The sequence below is a fragment of the Pholcus phalangioides genome, unplaced genomic scaffold (assembly GCF_987345545.1).
Source record: "Pholcus phalangioides strain wild (caught in Gottingen) unplaced genomic scaffold, Ppha-v1.0 ptg000009l_1, whole genome shotgun sequence".
Classification (NCBI taxonomy): Eukaryota; Metazoa; Arthropoda; class Arachnida; order Araneae; family Pholcidae; genus Pholcus; species Pholcus phalangioides.
This window is the reverse complement of record NW_028301602.1, coordinates 40,638,051-40,655,535: the sequence shown is the minus strand read 5'-3', so window position 1 is coordinate 40,655,535 and position 17,485 is coordinate 40,638,051. Positions and strand designations below refer to the sequence as shown.

Sequence of the window (17,485 nt, the reverse complement as noted above, 5' to 3'; positions counted from 1 at the left end):
TTGTCGACCGTCACTTCGACTCAGGTAAGGGGGCCCCCGGTTCTCCCCCCACCCGCTCTCCACGTCCCGCCAATGGTGATTGTTAAATGTGCCTTCGTGTGAAAAAAACTGCCGTCCGGTGACAAAAAAAATACTAAAGTGTGTTGTGATATTAAATCCTACTAATAATAATGGCTGGTGAACGCGAGAAGAAAGCCCAGGAACGCGAAAAACTCAAGAATATAATCGCGCAGTGGAACGCGAACCGATTGGATATTTTCTGGCTTACCGAACCTAACGAGGTGAGTACGAGCGCAACAAATACTTTTTTTTTCTTCTTTATCTCGAAAGGTAAATAGATGGTTGCCTGGGCGGACATTTATTTTATTTACACGAGCGGACCCCCAAACAACATTCAAAAATATGTAAAAGACATGCCATATATGAACTTATTATTTTCCAATTTATATCGTGGATGAGAAATGCGATGAGGTTTTGCGACAGGTTTTTTTTTAAACGTGTTATTTACGTTCAAGATGGCGTATATGCGACGCACGCCCTGAAGGCAGGTCGAACAGGTAGAGGATCTACGTCTTGTGCGGCACGGTGACAGTCGGACGTGATTTAATAGTACACAAGAATTTTGTTTTGCTAAAAATATCCATATAAAAATTTCCTTCAAGAAATTTTAACTGGTAATATTTTTTTCCCCTTGAAAGAACATTTTTGGAATTCAACAGAAAACAATTTATTTTGAGTATTTTTTTGACAAATGCGGGGATTGGATTTTAATTAAAATCAAATTGGAGGTTTGTTTGGAAATCTTGTTTATTAACCTTAGCTGGATGATGCTATCAGGCCCGTAATGTACGGTGTTTAAATGCCATCAAGTCACTGTTTTGGAGTAGGAATGAAATGATCCATTCAGGGTCAAGTCACAGTATAGATTTATGGGACTGGCGGTGCCTTAATAATAATTCATTATGGGCTACTGCACAATGCAATGCCCTTGTGTCCCGTATGTATACTGGTTGTCTAGCTAACTCATTCTCTTGCCCAATGTTGTTGTTTTTTTTTATCCTGTTAGTGCCTTGGAGTTAGTTCAGAGTAAAACTTGTTGCCTAGAAATTGGTCAAGAATGTTTCAATTTTTGGTGCATTTTGTTCCATTGTTTTTTTTTTTTTTTTTGTTAATTTTTCTTATACCCTATTCATTTGATGGAAATGACTTTTCAATCAAACCTCAAAAATTGTTGATTTAAATTAAGAATTATTTGACCACTCTTACCATTTAGGAGAACCTTTCTACTCGTTTGTCATCAATAAAATCTTTTGTTTGCAGTTTTTGATTTTTTGTTGTTGTCAATAACTGAATTGATTTCAATTTCATGAATATTATAAATTCTGGTAAAAAATACTATATAGCAGGTTTTGGCAAATCCCAGATCGTCATTGACTAGAAAATTAGCATTGCCACCAAGAATTTAGGAACAGCACAAGATTTTTTTTTTGGAAGTTATGTCTGTATGTGTGTACCAACAGAGGAAGGGGTTTTCCTGTACTGGACGGGCAGCGGGGTACATTGATGTTGACTTTTAATGTAAAAAATATGATTGGCTCTCCCAAGTTATTTTTTGATCCATCAAGCCAATATATATGAATAATTTTCACTGTAATCTTTTCACATATACAAGCTATATGAATAATTTTCATTGTAAAACACGAATTTCCGCTAAATCAGATTCTCAACCTATCCTCACCCATGGCTCTCTAGCCATGTTCATCCACAGCTCCCTAGAATAATCCAACAAAGAAGTATTTTAAAGCACCGAACAGGCACATATAACGTCTCCTAGGAGCAATGATGCACACTTTGAGAACTACTGCATTACAGCCATGGTCCCCAAAGCAGAATATTTTGCATTGCTTTGCAGTAAAACAACTTTGGTTATAGTTTTTCTCAAATTTTTTATAGAAATAGTTCTGTAACATATGCCTCAATTTTTGATATATTCTGCCTTGGGGCCTATAGCTCTCAACCTAGACCCCTAAGATATTTTGGTCTGGTCATGAGTGAAAACCAATTAGAGGGGAACAATGGCAGGGAATTGATGAGGGCACAGAGGATTAATAAAAGCAGATGAATTAAATTTTAGCAAAGAAGAGGGTGCAACTTATTTTTTAGAAACCACTAGAATCTCCCCATAAGAGGGAACCCGAGAAAGCTGTAGCCAGTGTTTTGCATTATAGCCAGAGCATCCTGAGATTGACTAATTAAAAAAAACGTTTTTTAAACTATTAATATATTTAGGTATCAATTCAATATGTAGAAAAGCTGGCTCGCTCTATGCGAGGTCCTGATTAAGACATGATGAAATATAGGTGAAAGAGGGCCATGGACAAAAAAAGTCATTCAAAAATTTTTTCCCCATTATTTTAGATAGCATAACTCTTTTGAAATTCTGAGTTAGAAGTTTAATTGCTTTGTCTGTCAAATCATCAATTAGTTACGATTACTAGCATTTCCTTTATATAATATAGCCTATGCGTTAAAGAGATTTGAATATACAAACACGCACTCTGAATGCACAAAAAATTAATATGTGTGAATCCAAAATGTAACATCAGGCATTTAATGATATTCTTGTTTAATAATTGAAAATGGTTTTTAAATTTTTTACGTTAAATAATGTTGGGCATACATGAAAACAAACACCCCTGTTAATTTTAGTGCTGCATAATATGTTGTGAGAGGTGTCCCTACCACATGATCTCAAGTAAAAAATATTGCACTGGAAAACCAAAGCTTGAAATTCCATGCTGCCATGAGAAAAAGTAAATATTCAGGCTTATCAGTGCCTAAAATTTGCTGCATGTGTTAGTACATCTTACATTGTAGGAAGGAGTTGTCATTAAAGTTTTGAGAAGTGGAAAAATAATATTTAAGACCCTGATAAGATATTCACAGCCAATTGCAAGAGAAGTACTCAGAGCAAAAGTGTGTTGTTCCTGTGAGTTCTTAACTTTTTGATGATACCAGTTGCTGATGTTGGGAAACATTGAATAAAATGAACTCGTACTGATGATGACCTGTTACCCAGGGAAATTTTCTACGAATTATTTTGGACCCTAAGAAATTTGGTTGGTGTCTATTTTTATTTCTTGAGCCCTGCTGAAAATCATCACGAAACACATGGCTTAAAATTTTTGGGTAAAAAAAAGAAATTTCAGCAATTATTTAAAGTCTGTCATCACCTAAAAGTTGTCCCCTGTGTTGGTTTGAAAATCATTTTTGACAAATTGAAATTTTATTGTTTATCATGAAATTAGCTTCAGAAAATCTGATTTATTAAATCAAGTGTCAGTTTTCCAAAGATGAACTTAAACGTTATGCTTGAAGGTTTTTATATTCAAAATGTTATGCATATTGACTTGCCTGTATAAGATGTGGTATTCCCTGATTTTAATTCATCGCACATTATTAGGATTTAGTTGCCATGGTGACCTGGCATATTGAATTTGTCACGCCCTGGCCTGAACATTACAAGATAAAAGCTTTGGAGTACTTTGTCAATGCTTTTCATCAAGGTGCCAAAATCCCTTAATTTTTTGTGGCCATTTGAACCTCTCCAATAATTTCTGGCAAAAAAAACAATGCACCTTTCTCTTCCTGCATACGCACTTGAGCCCTGTACCCCAAAGCAGAATGTTTAGCACTGTTCTGCGACGAGCCCTCAGCTGACTGGAAATGTTCTGCAGTAAAAAACCCCATTCATGTAATAGTGTTTTTTCTCACTTTTTCTTAAAATTCTTCCAAATTGTTCTGCAGTAGCGCTAATTGTTGCAAAGCAGATTGTGGCACATTCTGCTTTGGGGGTCCTGTATATACGGGATGACCAGCAACTTTCAGCCCCTTCTTTGTTTTCTTCATGTCGGCGCCTCTGTGATATCTGATCATACAATAATTGCTTATTAAATGTGTTCCTCATTTGAAACTGCGTGAAATATGAGCCATATTAAAGGTCTTGAAGGTCAGGTTTGGGTTTAAAAAAATACAGTGTGGTCCATAAATTCTGACGGGATTTGAAAAAAATCATTATAAAGCTATTAAAGATAGAGAAAAACGGGTTAAAGCATTTGAAAAGTTTGACTTTTCTTTTGTTATTTACTTCAAAATCTATACATGCGCACCTTTAATGATGCAGAGGATGTCAATCCTATATAGCATTTCTTGCCATGTTATTTGTGATATGGGGTTTCAGATAATGGAATTAAAGATAAAAGTGAAATGAATGGAAATATAAAAAATATTGAAACCTTCTCTTTTAACTTGTTTAAGTCGTTTGTCTCCATTATCAACAGCTTTTATTTTAAATAATTTCTTATTTCAAAATAGGTCAGGACTTTTGGACCATCTAGGATTTTATTCTCGTAAAAATATGAAAAAATAAAAGAAATCTACAAATTTTTAATTAAAAAGTAAATATTAACGTAAAAAAATACCGAGTAATTAATCATATCAAAATTCATTTTACTTCCATTCTTTGTAACAGTCGTGTTACAAATAACATGACAAGAAATGCTATAAAGCAGCGGTTCTCAACCTTTTTTGTCGTCTCGCGGAGCCCTTTTTGGCATATAATTTCTATGGTGGAGCCCCGTAGACCTATTTTTTACTTATTCAGCAAAAAATTACTGATTTATTTTTATTATTCAAAAGTAATTATAATTATTTTTTTCAAATTACTGTTTATTTTATTTTCCTCGAGCGGCCGCGGAGCCCCTGTTGAGAACCGCTGCTATAAAGGCTTGCCGTCCTTCGCGTCACTAAAGGTGCGCATGTAGAAATTTTGATGTAAATAGTGAAAAAAGTTTGAAACTTTTTTTTTTCAAATGCTTTACTTTAAACCGTATGTCTCTACCTTTTAATATTTTTTTAATATATAAATTTTGAGCCATACGTGGAAAGAATTAGCGTATTTTACATAGAAACCTATGGGATATCGCGTTTCGGTTAGCGAATGTGATTTCGGAACGAAATGCCTTCGTCAGCCGTAGTAAAAGCATTTTTAAAATGTGTTTGTGTCCAGGACCTAAATATACTTAGGTAACCAGAGCTTCAAGGGCCTGCCGGGTAAGCTGATTTATATGTAGAAAGCTTAACAAATAAGAGGCATGGATTTTGATTAGAAAAAAGCTGCTGGTTTCTGAAAAAGTTAAATCTTTCTAGCTTGTTTGGTGATCTGTTTTTCATGATTTTTAAATCCGCTACCTATGAAGGTCATCTTATAGGGTAGAGCGATGAAGAAAAATGCAAGCAGACCGGTGCTATTAGCCCGGAACGTTTCAGAAACCGTTACGAGGAAGTGGAATTTGCAGTTTTTTTTTTTTTTATTGTGATGTATGGTTTTAGTGATTTATCTCAGTATGAGTATTTGATTCGGTAAATTATCGTATAATTTGGCGCTTCCGTAAGCAACAACAGTATCATTGCTACAGCAATAGAAAGCATCAATCACCCGATATCGGTGCATAAAAAAACTTTGTTCCCTCAAAGTCACCGCATGCTAAAAAAAAAGTGTTATCTTTTCTGATCCCTTTTCGTGTCATTGTGTTTGAAGCGTCCTTTTTGTTCTCTTGCCAAAAATCAGTTATAAGTCTGCCCGGACTGGTGGTTGATGGAGTTAATAAGGCGTGCATTGGCTCTGCTTCACCTATTGATCGGTTTGGCCGAGTCTCTCTCTCGCGTTTTTATTGTTCAATTTTTAATGAGCGTGCTTCGTGTGTGTGTGTGTGTGCGCGATCTACCTTAGCCTACATACCGCCACCTCTAACGGGACCGTGGAAAACACGTATGAAGGTGATTGTAGTCTGTGTGTGTCCACCCCCGTTTTTTTTTTCGCCTTCCACCTGGGCGTTGCAATGTACTCACCCTTGTGTGCGTGTGCACTCAACATTTTGCTTGTATCAACGCTTGCCAAAGTGTGCTATGCTATTCCCATCTCTTCCGATTATTCCTTTCTCATTCGGGCGCACTATTATTCATTATCAATAGAGTGCCGGTTGATCGATAGATCATTATATTGATCGGCAAAGTGGATCTTATTTTAGCAGTAGGTGACCTCGTTGTTCCCTTAATCTGTTCACGAGATCTTTTTTCATTATTATTTCTGACGATATTTTCTTGTTTTGATGTTCTAGGCCTGGACATTAGATATCTCGTATTTTTCTCTAAGTCTTCATTGTAACTGCTCACACCTTTTTTTTTTTTTTTTTTTTTTTTTTAAATAGTAGTTCCGAACAGTTGGTGCGGAACGAGGTTAATTCAGGGTCACAGTGTTTCAATTGATTTTTACACATATACAATGAAAAAATGCACCAGCTCTCTAGCTGTTCATCTATGACGTCTGGCTTAATCTTAAGAATCAAGTGTATTTTTCCTGCCTTTTCTTCAGGTCACCCCACCGAGTCAATAATTATTTTAATAACAAACGTAAATGAGAGAAGATACTGGGTATTTATGGCTATGCAAACTCCCGTGGATCAGAATTTTCCAAATCCCCGGCTGTGGGTTGCCAAAGCGGGGGAAAATTGATATTGGTGTCTAAATTTTCTTATGTGGAATTACTGAATACGAGTCTGAGAACACAAAATTTTGGAACGTGTATAGGATTAACTACCGTTTCTGCCGTTTTCTCATTTCGTGGAGCAAATACAAGGCGGTCTCTCGTTTGAAAAAGTCTCTTTTCTCTTAAACCTTAGACTTTCGACGGATCAAAAACTTACAACACGTGATGGTGTCCCGTATTTCACGGACTGTCCGAAAGGCCAGATATTTGGCTATTCCGACTATTTTATACACTTGCTCCTTCTTTTTTCAACGACGTTTATTTGAATTTATAATGCTTGCTTATAAAACTCGTAAATGATGAGAATTTTTATAGCTTTTAAGTCATATGATACATAGTTACTTTTAAATTAACAGCGATTTCCGGTTGTCCTCCATTTCTTAAGCATTTGCAATGTTTCAGCAATTTTAGCAACAATTGTTGACTTATAGATAGTTTTGGCACCACTTATGGCTACGTTTTTGGTGACAATCATCGAGATTATAATACAAGCTCGTAATATTATTACGATCGAGCATATAACTCGATGGTGACAATCGATCATGTCCCGTATTATGCCGTATTTATGATCCTAGCTTCCTGTATTTTACTAAATGAAATATGGTGGTGACGAATACTTTTTTCACAAGAAATACATCTTTGTTTACTGCAGTTTGCAGTAGCCATTTATTTCAGCAAAAATTCTGCAATATTTAGCAAATTTGTCGTAAATTGCATTTTCTGGCTACAATTAGTGATATCCCGTTTTTGGGGGGGGTCTCAATTTCCCTCGATGTGATATGTTGACGCCACGTATGAAACTAATTTTTATTTGAACCCATAAAGATATTACTAACATCAATTTCACCAATTTTACAATTGATTTGATACTAAATTATCAAGTCTGCCTGCAGACCACATTTCTTTTAAACCGAGCACAACTCAGGTCTATCACCATCTATGGGCGATGTACTACCTAGTGAGTTGTGCCGTAAGTTTAACTGTGTGTGTACCTAAGGGGCCGTTCAAGTATTACGTGAGCAAATTTTTAGCCATTTTTAACCCCCCCCCCCCGCCTCCTTGTCAGCAAAATTTCGTCATCAGCTCTGCCCCTCTGAATCCTAACTCATATTTTCCAAAACCCCCCCTCCCAATCAAAAGTCAGCAAATCGGAAACCCCCTTCCCCCCCATTGATGATGACGTAATACTTGAACGGCCCCTAACACTCTGAGTGCGTATGTAGTGTTGTTTGATTTTTCAGTGCTGCATTTCTTTTACTTTCATCTACATTTCAGAAGTGAAGTGAGTGATGTGTTATGATTGAATTACATTTGTACTGTTTGTAGGTCCGTTCTCTGTGGCGAGACTTTTTAAAGGGGAGATCGGCTCTCGCATTCGCGCCTTGAAGTTGGGAACCACAGAAAACCAACTTCAGCCGACCACCACTGTGGCGACGATGAGGTTTGAACCCGGGACCTCGCGACGCGAGTCCGTCACTATGACCACTCGACCACCACAGCAGCTCATACCACCTCTACTTCGCCAAACACCAGCTCCAGCTATATCGCTATTTACTGCCATTCTTCCCCCTGTTCGAAACTGGGACCTGACGGCAACATTCACGGTGGTAGACGAGCATTTTACCACCACGCCATTCGGTCGTTGCGGACCGTAAATTGAGAAACGCCGCCTCAGAGGAATGTTTACTAGGTGCATTTATATACGATTGAGTAGTAACGTGTCTACGGACATGGAAAGGGGTAACTAGATCCCCGAAAAAACGAAGTTATTCTGGATCTTTTTGTCGTTGCTTGGGAGGAGGTGCCTAAATGTTTGTTTTCAACTTTGTCTAGCCCTATCGTAGATAATCGTAATGACTGAATAATCGTCCCTTAACTTCGGTGTAAGAACGAGGTTTTTATGCAAACTTATTTCTCAATCTAGGAAAACTGTCTTAAATAGCGTTTTTCGATTTTTCCGGAACTTTGTATCATTTAACTATGGCAAAAGACACATTGTCATTCATAGACTCAAATTTAGCACTCTCATACAAATAATTTTAGACACCAACGCCGATTTTATATTCGACCTGGTGCCTGGGATTTATCAAGCCTTATTATGCAGTATATTGGTACAGTCTGATCGATGCAGATCCAGAAGAGACTCGATTGGCTCCATCACCCACGCAGAAATCCATAACAGTTAAAAAAAAGCACTGCCCCATAAAATAAAGGACGTCGATAGTCACAAGTGAAATTCCGCGCCTTTACTGCGAAGCAACCCCCGCTCCCAATGATTATTTTCGCCTCGCGTCTGGTGAGGGCATATTGTCTGTCATAAAACTGACACCTTCCAAAAGAGTGGCCCTTTATAGAAGTAAACTCGTATTTAGAAGAGAATGTCGAGACCCCAAAATATTAGCTCTATGTTGAAGGTCGTCCCTTTAAAGAAGTTGATGCTCGTATTTTACTATTTTTTTTAGAGTCTGTGAATTTACTCGGAATTTTTAGTCTCTCTCTTCTCCTGGTTAAGTTTTTTTTAATCTTTTCCTAAGCACTAATGTCTAAATTTGTGGAAGAAATGTTTTTTGTCCATTTTTATGACCCAAACAGCTCGAAACAGACGTTTTATCGTTGGGAATTTCTTTTAGGCCTCAACTGATGAGGACTTTTCTTTTTTACTTCCCTAGATGTAGGCCCCTCCTATGCGCACTTGCTGCAAAGTGTTCTCTCTTCTGTATTTTCCAGACTCTACGCGTGCCTTTACATTTGGGACGAAGAGGCAGAGAAACCACGGTAGAAGTGGGGGCTGCTGTAGACTAATGCTTTTTGATTCCGTTGAGTGATTGATGAAGACCAAGTTTTTTTCCCCCTGTACGTATATGTATATTGTGTTTCAAAGAAAAAAGTTAGAAAGTTGCTCAAGTGCTTAAAGCGGAAAGTTTAGAAAAAAATTGAACTGTGGTAATTCTTTGTTTGCCATTCCAGTGGAAAATACGACTCTCTCTCTATACTCCCTTGGAGCAATCGTGGTGAAGATCTCGAGAACCGTATTATGCTTTGATAATGGTACTTATCGAGCTTGACACTTCTGGAGATTGGCTCAAGTGTTTTTTTCCCTTCTAGTCGGCCTGTTTAAAATTTATACTCTCTGCACAAAAATGTACGATTTATCTCTAATTTTCCAGTTTTATGTGTTGTTTTGAGTAGTGGCGGTTCAACGGTTTTGTCGCCGGTGGGATACGCGAATTTTGCTCTCCCTTCTCCCGTTCCAGTCTAATTTTCTTGACCACTCATTCCTCGAATTCGCCGCCTTGTGCTATAACCCACTTGCCTCCATTCCTGTAAATATACCTGCGTCTGTAAGTCACTCTTTTGGCCATTCACATACTTTCACGCTGTTTTGGTCACTTACAAGCGTGTACACGCTCATTCTTTCGTCGCTCACTGACTTGATCCCTTGTTCTCGACATCACTCTTTTGGTCACTTGTGCTTACACTCTCTAGGTCACTCTTTTGGTTGCTCTCTAGATCAGTATTTAGTCATTCACATGCTTACAAACTCTCTAGGTCGCTTGTTTGGTCACTCACTAACATAGTTCCTCGCTTTCTTGGCGGCGGCGGATCTATGGTAGGAGAAACAAGTTTTGTCGCCCATCTTCCATTCTACTGATTTTCTGGGTTACTCATCAAGCACGGATCCAGATCGCCCCTCACAAGAGCCGAATAATATGAAAAAAAATAGCGTGTCCCATAAAATACGGGATGACCGAACGAACCCACGCAATAAATCTCCCCTCCCAACACATTTCCCTGGACTATAGCTGGCTAAGGCCCCCCCCCCCCCCCCACCACCGTAAATACGCCCCTGGTTTTGAAGGAAGAGTCTAAAGAAATGCTTTGATCTTGCATATCTTTCATGTTCAAATACAATGAAGTCATTCCCGTTTTTTCTCTCATTTCTATATGACTCATAAGCCTTGTGTTCCGTGTCTTTTTTGAAAATGAATTTTATAAATGACGAATTTCTAGTCAAAGGCAATGTCTTCGTTTTCTCGGTGACTACACTATCTTGAAGGCCACAGCGGCATATTTCCCAACGAAGTAGATATGCACAATAAAAAAACTGCAGTTAAACTTTCCATCCTTCAGTATTTCTGTCGCTTTGAAATGACCAATCTCTCGTGTTAGTGGACGTGAATCATTTTTGTACATATTATCGTATTTCCCATCTTTCTCCATTTCTGAATGTTGTCTTTACTACTAGTGGGCGGGATACGCCCATCCCCGAAAAAAAAAATGCCATTGCTTGTCCATTCCTATAGATTCCCCCCCCCCCCTTTGTAATCAGTCCTTGACCCGAATTGAGTATATTAGCCATTTGTGTTGTATTATGCGGCTATTGCGACAGACCTTTTTTTTCCTCTTGTTAGAAGTCTGCATGAACCGCCTTTTCTTTTCTTTGATCTCGAAACTACTTCGCTAATTTCTTCCTTATTCAAAGAAAGCCTTTACAATTATTATTAGCTCTTGGGTGGATTCTTCGAAGTACTCGAGTACATGTGTTCTTCTATATTGTCGTTCTAGATATTTTTTTTTTATAATTTCGTGCCATCTAATATATTTTATTTTCACAGCGTTCGTGTTCAATTACCGTTGTAATCGTGGGAAATATATTGTCAAAGGAGCCGTGGATTTTACGTCCATTGCTTTAGTGATATCCTTCTATGATGGTTTTGTGATTCGATGCCTATGTAGAGATTCAATGATTTCTCCAAAAGTTCTTTTTATAGAGAGGGATAATGCACTCCACTATTCGTACTTCTCTCGATACAATGTGGATATGCATTTCTGAAAGGGAAATGTACAGGCCTCTGCGAAGAATTAAACCCCCCCCCCCCCCCACCTCGCAAGCTGGGCGATTGCGCAAACTACTACGCCACGGAAGTACTGCTACTTTACTGCGCAACTGTACATTCAATTGTTTTATAACTGTGTTCCCCCCTAAATTTTTCAGCAGGGACAGTTGCACCCCCCCCCCCCCCGCCCCGTTCCCCTAGTTCCGGCCCTGCTCGTACACATTTCTCTGCGGAATTATCGGTATATGTCAATGTGTTCTGAGTGCAGTGGCCTGTAAGATTGTGCTGTCAACGTGCTTATCGGTCTTCTATGGATGACATGTGCAGTCGGACCAGCTTAATCAACGATTCCATCACCCAATATCCGATTATTTGGAGAACAATTGTCATTCTACAACGTTAGTATAGTTTGTATATTGAAAATCGATGAAGGATCGATATTAAAGTTTCTCGAATAAATGAGACAAATGATGAAAAATTTTGGTGCCGGAGGATTTTATCCGTTTAAGCGGGGTATCCTATTAAATGGGGCCGATTGTATCTGTCTTCTGTATCTCGAAGTGAAAATGGCAACTGCGTGAATCTTCGTGTTATGTAGGTATTGTTTTGAAGGCGTTACAGAATCGATGATCGTTTTCTTCCTTGGAGCACATACAGTAATAACGAACTCCAAGAGACCGGAGAAATCACTTCGTTATAAAGGAATTCCAGGTTTTTTCATTGTTTCTACGTAAACTTATCTGAGGGATTAGAAAAGTGTTCGTTAAAACGGGATTCGACTGTAGTACACATTCTCTCCATATGTCACCATTGTTTTCGTCAAATGCTGGCTAATTCGCGTCACACTACTATTTAACAGTACATGCACCTCGTAAACATTTCTCTCAAGAATTCTTAATGAATTGGTGCATGCCGGAACGTGTTGTGTGTGTATAAGTGATCGTAACGTATTTATGTTGTCATAGTTATGCGCGTGAGTAAGTCATGGCACACTAACCATTGCACCGTCCCCTTCAGTGCGTTCCAAGGAAGGAACGGATCAGTGCTCTAGCAACGTAAGTAGTTAGCACACTCTGCCAAATCCCGAGGGGACAGTGGGTTGATTCGCTGCAGAGGCCTGCAAATTTTCCTTCCAAAAATGCATGCCCACATTGTATCCAGTTCTTCTACGCTTCGCAATCCTTATGTTCGAATGGTGTCTTGATGATACACTTCAGTCTATTTAGTTGAAAGAGTTTCTAATTGTTATCACGAAGAAATTCGCCGTAAAAAAACGATTCACAACCGATTTTATGTATTTTATTCGTCAAATTAAAGCTTAATTCAATAGAGTTCATATTCTCGATATGAATAAATATGAAGCAGCTGAAGTAGCAGTAAGTTATTCCAGTCGGCGGCTTCTATTTAGAGTGTTTCGTATAAGAGAGCAAAGACATTTATAAGTTTAGATACAAACACACACGCATGCTAGCATTTGTTTTCTTAATTTAGAACATTGACGTTACTGAAATTCAATACACGACTCGGCGGTCGTTCTCTAGCATGCTTTTTTTTCTTAGGGTTGATTATTTGCAAGTGTGGCAGGCCATCTCATTGCTCTTGAAAGAAAATCCTTGATAGGTTTTCTTTTTTTTGTTCCATTTAAGTGGTTCCTTGTTTACTTCGTCTCTCCTGCCATTTCCCCCCCCCCCTCCCTTTCCATATTATAATCGCATATGTATGGCTTTTTGTTCGTTGACGTTCTTTGTGGTCCTGATTTTTCTTTTCTGTCTTTATATGACGGCGCTTAATATGGAAATATAAATTCTTCCTCTTTTTATAAGCCTCTCAATGTTATTGTTCACTTAAAGCGTGTAAAGGCATTTTATAAAAATGATGAAGTGAATTATCACTTATCGTGGCGACCTTCGGGTTGACGTCGTTACGCAAACGAATCATATCGGACGATATCATGTGCCAGGAACATGAAAACGGATGATCTTCAGTGGCACGAATCTATATAATCTCCAGAATACATTACCGGTGCTAGAGAGGGGGGGGAAGAGTCCTATTCTGTCGGTAATAGAGCAGTTCCCAATGGAAGCACTCCATGCGAGTATTAAATACTATAATGAGATTTCTTTGCTTGTGACCGATGCAGTTATTTTATCCTGGGTCATCGTGCTTTTTAACTTCATGTTCAGCAGGTGAAATTCCGTGGTAGATAATGATGTCGGTTCCCAGAAATCCGCGACAGTTTGTTATATTGCTTCGTGAGCGATATCGGAATTGATACATCATTTTAGTTTATGATAGACATCAAAATTTTGCATTTTCTAGAGATAAATGCGCGTCACAGTAATCAGACTGTTTCCCGAAAAAGTTTTCTCACGGACAGTCGAGTCACGGTTACAGCATACACCCCTTGGTGATTCGGGAAGTGTACGCTGTACGCGAGGTCTTGAAATTAGCTCATGTAGCTGAGTGCATGCATGAAAAGGCATTGAGATTGTCGTAAAAAAAAAAAGCTCATGCAGGATGTAATTGAATGTAATATAGCATGGTAATAGTTTGTGGTTGATATATCTTAGAAATTTAAAAAATTTAAATTTAGAAAACATGATACGCAACAACATGTACACATTTTGAGAAATCTAAATGATTTTGCTGGTTTGTTTTTTTTGAGTATAATAAGTTTTTCTTCGGAGTTGTAATAAATGTATAATTAATTCTAAAAATTACAACCAATATTCATAAATTTTGTTTGTCATCAACACTTTTATAATAGCTCTTAACTTGTAGTGATTTGATTATTTACAACAGGTGTCTCTTTATCACTTCCATCTACCAGGTAATCAAGAAGTAGCAGAAAAGTTGAAATTTAATCATTATGTAAAAGTATAGGTGAAGCGGTTTGAGCAGAAAGACAGGGTTTTGGTTGATAACAAAAAACTTTGTTGTCAGAATTTATTGCCGACAGGTAGCGGCTACAGAGGAAAATTTTTCCATGGTGTAATTTGTCGGTAGAAAATGTAACTATTTTTAGTACAATTTCTCGTTATAAAAACTTTTCGTCTTTTTTGTAAGTAAATCGTCTAGATATCAGTCGTAAGCAGAGAATGTCCTACAATGTCATTTTTCACTATTTTCTAGGATTTTTTCTGCAGTAGACATGTTGCATCCGAACTATTTATTTTCTAGGTTAAATTTTTTTCGTATGTCATATCCACGGTGTAACAGAGGTAAAAGTTCTTATCAAAAAACTTTTATTCAAGACTAATATTAAAGAATACACAAAACTGTATGTTCCATCCAGGGCATGTTATAAGTGTACTCGACTGTATTTCTCTGATTATTTCGTGGGCGAGAGGATTTTTTTACTGAAATATTAACTTCATTGAGATTTCACAGGAATGCAGTCATTGCTAGATAAAATTTTTGTAACATTCTGTTATCCGTATCGGAGAGAGAAAGATATACTTTGACTAATGTCTTTTTTTTCTATTGGTCTTTGCCCCCTACTGATAGCAAAGGAAGAAGAAAAAGGGATTACGGCGCGAGGTGTGTGAAATTATAACAGCTTCTTTTCCTGTAAGATCAGCATTTTGACTCGGCTAATTCTGTACTATCCGAAACGGAACGGGAACGTAAGCTGGGAAACATTACAAACGTGCTCTTTATCTAAGGGTGACTTCTTGTGTATGTGGTATACAGGAAACCGCTTCTTGGTATTCTTTTTTTTATTGTAAATGACGTATACATACATTCACTTCGTGGCATTCGTGGAGGTGGGAGAAAATCAAAGATTTTGATTTTTTTCTCCCTTCGAATATTGAATTTTCGTTGTTTCTTACTAGAATAATAAAACTTTCGAAAGTAGTTTTATGAGTTGATTTTTCAAGTTTTAGGGTCGAAACTACCACATTTGCGCTATTTCAATAGTATTTTATCCCTTCTGAATTGCATTGTAGGAAATAAGTTTCGAACCTGATTGGTAGTTAGCATTCATTCATCTAAATTCTCTTTGAATGAAAGATATCTCGAAAATATGGGAAATTTATTTAAAGAGCCTGTGAAAAACTTTCCTTAGGCAGTGATTAGCATGTAAGAGAGGTGAGTTTTTTTTTCATTGGTGATCGAATGCTTTCCACTTAACGATGGTGTGAAGAATATTCAATGGCTGGTCGACTATTTCCAAACGCTCTCTTATTTCAACACCAAAGATCTGCCATGTTGTGTTTTAGGCGTTGCTCGCCTTCTTGCAGAGTTATTTGGGTGTTACGCCTAGCTCTCAGAAATTCTTTTCCGATCGTCCTACCGCCGCGTGCTCCCCCGTTTTTCCTTGTCGCGTTCGTGATGTAAGCATCTCTTCTCCACAGGTGCACACTATAACTGCATACCTGAATCCTCAAAGACCATGTAATGGCATTAGAAGCTTTTTCTTCTTTTTTTGTCCAACCAAGTTGTTGATGAAAGGAAAAGAAGAAAACACTGGCTGGCCTCATCGAAAGACTGCGCAGCCAATTTATCGCTTAACCTTGAAGAGAGAAGAAAGCACATCTTTTATTATTACTATATTATATACACCCCTTTCCCACCGATAGTCTCAAACTCATGCCTCTGCGGCCATCTTCTTACCGCGAGCGGTATCTTGTTTCGTAATAGTACTTCCAGCGTTTCATACTACCTGCTGCCTCTCATTGCTTCTTTGCTCTGAGATACGCTTCTATTCTTTTTAAATATAGTACAAAGAACACGCGACTAGTCTCAGCTTGAGTTTCATCTGTTTTGAGTTTCCTGGTTTTTTTATTCTTATTTGTTTGTTTTTATTTGTGCTTCAGGCGTTATGTTTCGGGGCTTTTTTTCTTCTCTTTTATATCCTAGTCAATTTATTTTATTTCTTGTTCTCTCATCTTGACCTGCCATGACCTTGTTTCTGCTGGATACGGATGGCCAGATCAATTTCTTATGTGTTAGGAATGTGAGTTTGCCGGTGTTATACTGCTCTACACGCAGAAGCCGTTACTATTCTGTTGCACAGTCGCAGGACGTAACGGTCTGTGGTCTTACGTCATCCGAGGATCCGGAACTCTTAATTCAATTTTAATTTTTTTTTTATTTCAGTATTCTCGGCCACTACATGTGCAGTGCTAGAGATTTTTCTTTCCCCAGTTTGTCGTTAGCAGATCGATGTCCCCAGTGATGCGTACCAAGACTCTTATTAAATGCCTCGGTCCAGTAGTGTGCTTATCTTTTTTTTCTCTTCAAGTGATAGAGGTCAATTTGTTCTTGCACTGTATCATAAGTGGAAATTATTTGAAAATCAAAACCTATTTTTCCCATGGGCAGTGCTTTTTCTTTTTATCGGATGTTTTTTGTTTTTACCCGATAGATCCGAATCATGAAAGTCCTGGCTGCAGCCTACTGTGTTTTAGCAAAATAAGTGAAATGTAATGAAATCGAAGCTGCAAAAAATTTTAGTGAATGTTTTGGTTGTGAATTTTACATTAACTGATTGGAATTTAAAAATTTCCTAGTAGTTAACCCTTTAATATAGCTTTGTGTTTGTGCGAAACATTTTTTTGAACTCGTATCGCTGCTGTTATGCATGAATTCATAATTTTACGAAAATTTCTCTTGAAAAAAATTGTAGGAAAATTTGCGATATTATGTTTGAATCGCAAGTACAAAAGGTATTGAATTTTTTTTAATTATTATTTGCGTTAATTAATAAATTCTATAATTGATAGTGTTTCAGATTTATAAAATTGAGCGTCAATATTCGTGTCTTCATTCTCTCATGTTGCCAATAACGTTCATGTTTTTAAAATTGTCCGATTTGGAAGGCAGTTCTGAAGAAACGTTAATATTGTATTTTTTATTTTGTCAATGCTCTCTAAAACCTTCATCCGATGAAAACTTATCGGAACACAGAACTTTCTATATCAATAGCTATTCCTGCAAATACAGTAATTCTTTACGGGAATAAGAACTTAAATAATGAAATACAGTCGGCCCCGCTTAAACGGGGAGAGAGATACAGATATACATCAACGGGGTT

General features: G+C 37.7%; 1 protein-coding gene across 4 annotated transcripts in view; it reads left to right on the top strand.

Moving 5' to 3' along the window:
- The window catches only part of cno (adherens junction formation factor afadin), an 81,110-nt gene continuing 63,625 nt past the window's right edge, over window positions 1–17,485 (top strand). For all 4 annotated transcript variants that reach the window (XM_089236211.1, XM_089236210.1, XM_089236209.1 and 1 more), the window contains exon 1: window positions 1–281. In XM_089236211.1, coding sequence (XP_089092337.1) covers window positions 171–281 — 111 coding nt within the window. In that variant the 5' untranslated portion in view covers window positions 1–170. The remainder of the gene's footprint in view (window positions 282–17,485) is intronic.